This window comes from Balearica regulorum, unplaced genomic scaffold, assembly GCF_011004875.1.
Source record: "Balearica regulorum gibbericeps isolate bBalReg1 unplaced genomic scaffold, bBalReg1.pri scaffold_34_arrow_ctg1, whole genome shotgun sequence".
Taxonomy (NCBI): domain Eukaryota; kingdom Metazoa; phylum Chordata; class Aves; order Gruiformes; family Gruidae; genus Balearica; species Balearica regulorum.
The window spans coordinates 303,484-311,371 of NW_022679072.1; the positions used below are offsets into that span (position 1 = coordinate 303,484).

A 7,888-nucleotide genomic window follows, 5' to 3' on the forward strand; every position below is an offset into this window, starting at 1 on the left:
TATGGCAGAGTTCTAGACTTCTTCCACAGTAGGGAATCATAGATTGCATGTGTTTCACGGCACCTCCTCTCCTGTTCCTGAAAGCAGATAAAAACTGGAGACAAATGTTTCTGTTAAAGATGCTGTTTAGTGCACTTTTACTAGCCTTCAATCCAACAAGCATTTTATCCTTTTTTCCAGAAAGTGCTAATGAAAGAAATATCCATGATAGCCAAATTAAAACACACAAAACCAGGGTTCCACACTCTCTTCCTCCCCATATTTTTTGGTTGCTATACACCTACTTTTTCATTGCTTAGCTATCGCCACTGCACTAGAAGCTTCCCAAGCCCCACACCTGTCCAGCGTACCTCACATCTTTGTCCAATAGTAAGTTACCAGTAAGAATGTCAGATCCCAAAATACTTCCCTCCCAGGATACGCAGCCTGGGAACAATCCAGCACAGGTACATCCGCTGTCCATTCATAAACCAAGAACTGAGAGCAAGACCACTTCAGGATGAAAGTGTCTAAGTGGATTAAGTAAGTCTGCAAACATGGACAGATTTGGGAATGAAAAAAAATTAAGTCGCAAAAAATTAAGTCCTTTGTTTGCAAAAAGGAATTCTTGTGCGCGCACCATTTCTTTCATTTTCAAGATGAGATAGCAGTAATTTACAGCTAATTCAGGCATTCATTCTTTCTTACATGTTTCAGTGACTAGCAGCAGCATGCCATCTTCTTGGCTGGTCACAGTGAAACCAAAACTAATTACAGAACTAACTACTTGTGGAAATCCTCTTAATGGTGTATATATTCAGTACCGGATCTGCCCTCCACAGTCTCTCTTTTGTCCAAGTTGTCCAACACTGGTTCTGACTTTAACTGCTCTGTAATACTGCATTGTTACGTGGTTGTGTTATAAAGAGGGACTTTGTCACATCAGCATTAAGGTTGAGTTTAAGTTCTGACCTCTTGATTTGGCAAGCTGAAGAGGAACTCTCGATCAAAGCGGCCGGGTCTTCGTAAAGCAGGATCTATAGAATCCAGCCTGTTGGTGGCTCCAATGACCACAATCTCTCCTCTGCTGTCTAAGCCATCCATAAGGGCCAGAAGAGTTGACACAATAGAGCTAACAGAAAAAATATAATTGTCATTCACTGGTTTAGGAAATTTTGTTACATTCTACACAATCTCCTGCAATGATCACTCAAAAAGGACAAGCTTTTCTGGATGAGATGCTGATTAGCCAAAGACTTCATTTAGGACATAAAAAACCCAATAAGCTAACACAGGCCTTGTGCTGATATCAAGCTGAGTGAATTGCTTTCAATTATTGTTTAAAAATCATCTGAAGTTTAGTAGCATCGAATTACTAGTTTTCAGGATAAATTCATGTATCACATAAAGTTAAACGGGCTGTGGTGGTCTTCTCACAAAGATCAAGCAGCTTCTATGTAGATACAACAAATGTACTACCTATGAATTTGGTCTTGTTCACTGGACCGCACAGGAGCAAGACCGTCTATCTCATCAAAGAAAATAATTGAAGGTCGCATCTGGTAGGCCTAGAATGAAAACAGAGGAATATTGACATAAGTAAACCAGCACTCTTTTAAAGAGAAAATGCATTAACAATGTTTTGGTTGGACAGTCCCTGGAACTAGATTTTTCAGACTGGCATCAGGGATCTCTACTAATTGAGCTCATGGAGTGAGGGGCACGAGTAACAGAAGACAGCAGCTTGTGTCAAGCCACTGAGACCGGGTGACAGGAAACAAATCATAGCAGTAGTTTTTACAGCTATTTGGCAACCGCCCGAGAACAGAGCCGAGACTTAATTCAATTACAGGTTCTGAAAGCAAGCTTCCATTAAGAATTTCAATGACTATGCCTTCAGCCTGCATCTGTTTCCCTCTGATCTAAAGCCACCATCCATCTCTTGCCTCTTGAAACCCTTTTTGTGGCTGTTTTGGTTTGGGTTTGGCGGGGTTTTTTGGTTGATGGTTTTTTGGGGGGTTTTGGTGGGGTTTTTTGAGGTGGGTAGCAGGGGTTTGCTTTGCGAGGTTTTCTCGTTTTATTAATTAAGGAGTTTTATTATTATTAAGGAGTGAGTTGCTCTTAAAAATACTGACCACAGAAAATTACAGTTACCACTCGGACAGAACACACAGCACGTTTCAACCTTACCTGATCAAATAATAAACGAAGCTGTCGTTCCGATTCCCCCGCCCATTTACTCAGGCAGTCGGCACCTTTTCGCATAAAAAAGGCTATTCTCCTCTCACCTTGGCTACATTCGTTAGCAAGCGCACGAGCAACCAGTGTCTTTCCAGTCCCTGGCGGACCATAGAATAGACAGCCTCTGCAATTAAAAAAAAAAAAAAAAAAGAAAGAAAGAAAGAAAGAAAGAAAAAGAAAAAAGATTCATATATGATGGAAAAGTATCTATGACAATCCTCATCCCTAAACCACACACCTCTTCTCTCCTAACCCAAACGCTTCGTGTATAAGATCGCAGTAACAGCTGAAGTGTGAGAAAAGTGAAAAGAGATGGAAGTTTTGTGTTCCTACGCAATTCAACGAGGCAGTAAACGCAGCAAATAAAGAGGATAATGGAGACGTACAAACCTTGAGAAAAGATCTTAGTGTCCCAGAAGGACGCTTCCAAAACTGCTGACAAACTAACAGGGGGTGGTTACAGCAGAGTGGAGCCAAACCAGAACAAACTTCAGCGCAGAATCTGAGACTTGGCTAACTTATGACACGCTGCATATAAATGCTTGTTTTCACAAAAGGCAAGATTTGCTAGTAAAGCATTTCATTCTCCCTTAAAACCTTTCAGCTACTGGATTTGGTCTCCCAGGCCATCCATTGCTGATGATAAAGGAGGTGGAAGTCTAAACCTGGGAGAGTATTCTGCATTTCCAGATAAATACAGCCATCAACTAGAAAAGCCAATACACTGCTGTTTCCAGAAGGATTTCAATGAATAAAGAAGCAAAACCACTGGAATATTTTCTTTTCATTATTTGTAATACTTTTAAAGTTACTGAAAGCAACGACTTTAAAGTCATATTTCACTATACCATCATTGAACTCTGCTGATCAAGACTATATAAAGCTAACACTTAAATCTCTAATAATTTCCTAATGCAGAACTACTTGAGCTGTGTAAAAAGTGGACAGATTCTTATTGTAGCCCACGCACAACAAACACTGCAAGGTTCTAGTTGCAAGTCCTGTCAATTCTAAAATGTATACTTGATCACTTGAACAAAAAGACAGTTGGTGGGAGAGACAACTGGACTTCCAAGCAACAAATTACAGTTGACTACCAGTAGATGATTCCTTCTTGCTTATATTAGAATTTATAGTTTTAAAGAATATCTGTTACCTTGGAGGTTGAATTTTGAATCTCTCAAAGACTTCTGGGTAAAGCAGTGGAAAAACCACCATCTCTTTTAAAGCTGAAATGTGGTCAGAAAGACCACCCACACCATCAAATCGCACCTAAAAAGAAATTCAACAGAACACGTTTTATATGTGAAAGAAATGTTCTGGGCAATGTTCAGATTGCTTGAGAGAAAACTGTAAACCAAGGTAGTTGTAGACAGCACGTTATTGAAAGCTCTCAGAAACACTGGAAACATCTCACGGACACAATGAACTAAAATTACTTACTGAACAATCTATTTGCATTGGATCAACATCAGCCAGAGTTGCTCCAATTTTCATGCGATCCTTGTGAATTCCCTTTAACTCATCTTTTCGAAAGTTTAGTGGAAGACACCTGATTTGAATTAAGGAGAAAGAGAAAGGCACTTTCTAACTTGGGATGCAGCTAGATTTTTGCTTTTATAATGATGGCAAGTGAACGCAGAAGACCTTCTAAAGGAGATAAACTTCCTAAATAATTAAGTATTTGTTCAGATTGGTTTACATTTAATGCCCAGGAGTAAAAAAAGGAAAAGGGTCACTCCAGACATTAAACTGAGTTAATTATTTTAATCGCTCGTAGCACTTCTAAATATCCATGCCAGACCACACAGCATACAGATGAATGCAAGCTTCAACCAACTTACTCCGTATGTGGAGACCGTGACCTGACCTTGATTTGTGTGACGGAAGAACTCCCCAAAACACACTGACATCTTTCAAAGATTTTTTGGCTTCTACATTCAAAGACTTACAGCCCAAGGGGATACTTATTTCAGTGTGGATTAACATTATAAAGGCTGGCCACTACTGCTGGTCCTTCCCAGGGACTTTGGGATCCATGTGCCAGAAGACACACGTGTCTGAGAGACGTTGGGCTGAAAACTTATTTATTTGATTGTTATTAAAATAGTTTTTAGAAACTGTACGAAGATGAAGTGGATAACACTTCACAGTCAGGCAGATGCAAACTCCTCCCAAAGAGATTTCTCCCTCCCCTATTCTCCAGTTTCATTAACCTTCTAGAATTCCTGTTACGGCTGCGCTTCCTACGCCTCTCAAAACGCTCTTCATCCTCAGATGAGGATGAAGAGGATGTGGAATCACTGTTGTGGACTGCGTGTCTCCGTCTGCAAACATTTAAACAAACAAGTAAAACATTAAAGTACACACTAAAGAGTATCAAAATTTAAGTGAATTCTGTCTCAGAATTTACTTTGAGATCTATTAAGTTTCCAGATCATTCTACTCCTTTTGAATCTGATTTCAAAGTCTATTACATGATTTCCCTTCTGACAGTAAAATTTAATCTTTCTCGAGGAAGGTAAAATGTTTAACTGTTTTGTAAAGAAGTTTCAGAAATAAATTACTCATTTTGTCCAATCTCTCTCTCTCACACCCACATAAATGGAGTTTCCCTTAGCATTATATATCCACTCTGTGAAACATAAACCTTTTAAACTTGTTTACAAATTTGGCTTCAAAAACCCTTCCTTCCATAACTGTCTGCTTTCAAAGATGCTGAACAAAGTGCTCATATCTAGCAAGAGACAGCATTCTGCATGCTCTAACTGCTTTCAGGAGCCAAAACCTCCTTGTCATTACTGCTGTAATTCATAATTTATAATTTCATTTAGCATTTTTCTTGTTTAAGGACAGTTTCATACAGAAACATTAACTGATTTCAAAGAGAAACCAGAATCAGTATTTGACTGATTAAAAAAAAAAAAAACCCACAACAAATCCATTAAAACTTCCGTACAGGTTCTCCCTCTACCTAAATTATCTTCAGTTTTAAGAAAATATTGGTATTCTTCAAGATTAGTCTCAGATTTTCAGAGAGAGATTCTGGCTTCAGTTCAAGAACAAAAGAATTGCAGCTACCTAATCTCAGCACAACCTCCGTAATTACCTTATCAGTGACCACCAGTACTGCATTTTAAAATACCTAATGGCTAACAAAAAGTGCAGTTGACACTCTCAATATTTGTTTTCTTTATACCCTCGGACTACCACAGCAATAATCACACTATTACTCTGTAATTACCACCAATCCAAACACCCTTGAAAGCGTTATTCAGTAATGTGAGCAACAGCACTATTGAGAAGTAAGAGCTATCACTAACCATATACCAACCTGTTAGTTCTTTTGCAGCCAGAGCCTGCTGACTGAGCACTGCTAAATGAGTATCTCTGTCTGACAGGGGAAGACCGGCCCGAAAAATTTCTCTGACGTTGTCTTGGTTCTGTTGAAAGCAAAGAATTTAGAATAATGTTACAAACAAGTTTAAGAGAAAGCAGGATAGTGAAGGAGGTAGAAAATTTCAGGGGAAGTTTCAAGTGATTGGGGGGGGGGGGAATTTTTTATTTTTTTTTTTCAAATCAGTGCACAGTAGAAGGGAAAAAACACACACTTGTGTTTTAAGGAGAACTGAAAGCCACAAGAGTAGGATTATCAAGTCTGCTTAATTACTATTCTTTCAAGGATACACAGGCCATTTTTTAATTGAAAAACAACAACAAGTATGCCAAATGGCAAAGGAATATAAGGTGCACAGGATACATGCATTTAATAAAATTTACTTGCAGAATGATGGTAAGAAATTTAAATAGAAGTTGAGTGTGCATATATTTCATTAAAAAAACCAAACTTCTATGCAAGGAATTAGGTCTTAAGAGAAACTGTGCATATAACCTACTTTCCAATGGAGCTTGGATAGCGCTCAACAGTTTTCCTCTGTCGAAAGTCGTAACGCTTTCGAGTGTCTGCACCATCATCATGCTCTTTCTCTTCACTTTCTTCTGACAAACCTGCTGTACATTGACATAACGTTAAACTGTTTAAGTACTGTTGCAAATGATACTAAATTCAAAATGGACTCCACAGGTGCCTATAGGTTTTACTAGTACCTTCATGTTAATGACGACAGAGCTGAAAACTTGCAAAACCTGACGACCAATTTATGCAAGAGACATTCCAGAAATTACAAAACACAGAGGAGCGTACATATAGATACACTGTTCTGTGCTCGCTGAAGTTGCTGGGTGACTTCTCATCAGTCTTACTAACACCAATTCTGTCATCTTGCTTAGCTAAGATGCAGCTCCCATGAAAACCGCTATTTCAGAAAGTCATTTCTTGTTATTGTGGGAAAGTGTTTCAAGGAAATGTTTTTCATATTCTATAGTGCTAAGACTAAGCACAGGTAATCTAGCTCCAAGCCCTAGCTCTGCCACAGATTACGTGAGCAATAATGGGCAAGTCACAGGTTTGAACTGCCCCAATCAGAAAAGAATGTCAAATGCATACAGTTTATGCCACTAGCTTCTGCAAAGTAACTTGATGTTTTTTCATGAAAGATGGTAAGAATGCAAAAACCAGAGTATAATTACCTAGCAGGTTCCTAATAACACCCTCTCACATTAATAGCTACACACCGGGTGAGGAATGTAGACGCTCTGTTCACCTCCCTGCTCCCTAAAATTAAGTACATTTGACTCCTTGGAAAGCACGAAGCTTTATTTCTTCCCCCTAAAATGTCGCACTGCTTTCTGAATGCAAGAGAAGTTACACAAGATACCTAGACAGCACATGGAAAAGTGACAAATTATTTTGGCATCACTACTCTGCCCAGTCCGTGGTTCTCCAACACTCCTGTCACAAAGGCATGAGCTTTTCTGCTCCTCTAGTCCTTCCCCTTGTTCCACTCACTTTCTTTACACTAACACACTTTCCTCACTCCTTCTTGGCCCGCTTTTCATTCTAAAAGTATATTTTAGTTTTTTCCCAATTTAGAATTCCAGAGTTATCACTTTGATCACAAAGGAACTGCCCCATACTCTTATTTCCCTTTCAACATACTATTTAGAATTACTTTCTTCTACAAGTCTCTCCTGCCCAACACCTCGAGATCCACACACTTGAACCAAGCCATACAGTTCCTCCCTCTAGACGGCCCATACCTTGGATTAAAGCTGCTCTTATTAAAGCCTTGACTTGATATTCTCCTAACTAGATCTCCAAATGAGTCAGCTGTCCTCCCTTACCAGTCAAATGTCCTCGGCACACTTGGTCGTTTCCTTTTGTTAATGCCTTGCTCTACCTTGGCTTCTTTAGGTCAGCCTCTCGCTGGACTCCTGCCGTGGCTCCAGGTGTTTTCTCACTGCTCTACCAGGAGGTCTGGGCACCGAGGTACGCACCTGGGAGCCACAGGCTAGGTCTGAACTAATGACAGGCTGAACAACAGGCCGAAAACCAGGCCACGGACTGTTCGCTGGCCTGATCCTGGGTAGGAACAAGATCACCCCAGTGCTCATTAACACCTGGACATCTAGCTTGAACCTTTTTGTAGGTCTCCATTGCCAGTCATTAAGTCGTACACAGGCTGCGTAACACATACAAGATAACGCCCGCACTGGAGATTGCATAAATCATCTCTCATTCAAGTTCTGATAGTCTGATGGTCAGGCA

At 39.8% G+C, this 7,888-nt stretch overlaps 1 protein-coding gene across 1 annotated transcript in view; it reads right to left on the reverse strand.

The window, feature by feature from the left end:
* Positions 1-6,195, reverse strand: part of LOC142599794 (ATPase family AAA domain-containing protein 2-like) — an 11,854-nt gene extending 5,659 nt beyond the window's left edge. The window contains exons 1-9 of the mRNA XM_075741553.1: positions 6,117-6,195; positions 5,555-5,663; positions 4,437-4,547; positions 3,664-3,772; positions 3,377-3,492; positions 2,170-2,344; positions 1,459-1,547; positions 952-1,111; positions 7-94 (exon numbers count right to left, since the gene is read on the reverse strand). Of these exons, the coding sequence (XP_075597668.1) occupies positions 7-94; positions 952-1,111; positions 1,459-1,547; positions 2,170-2,344; positions 3,377-3,492; positions 3,664-3,772; positions 4,437-4,547; positions 5,555-5,663; positions 6,117-6,195 (1,036 nt within the window). The remainder of the gene's footprint in view (positions 1-6; positions 95-951; positions 1,112-1,458; positions 1,548-2,169; positions 2,345-3,376; positions 3,493-3,663; positions 3,773-4,436; positions 4,548-5,554; positions 5,664-6,116) is intronic.
* Positions 6,196-7,888: the final 1,693 nt, after the last annotated feature.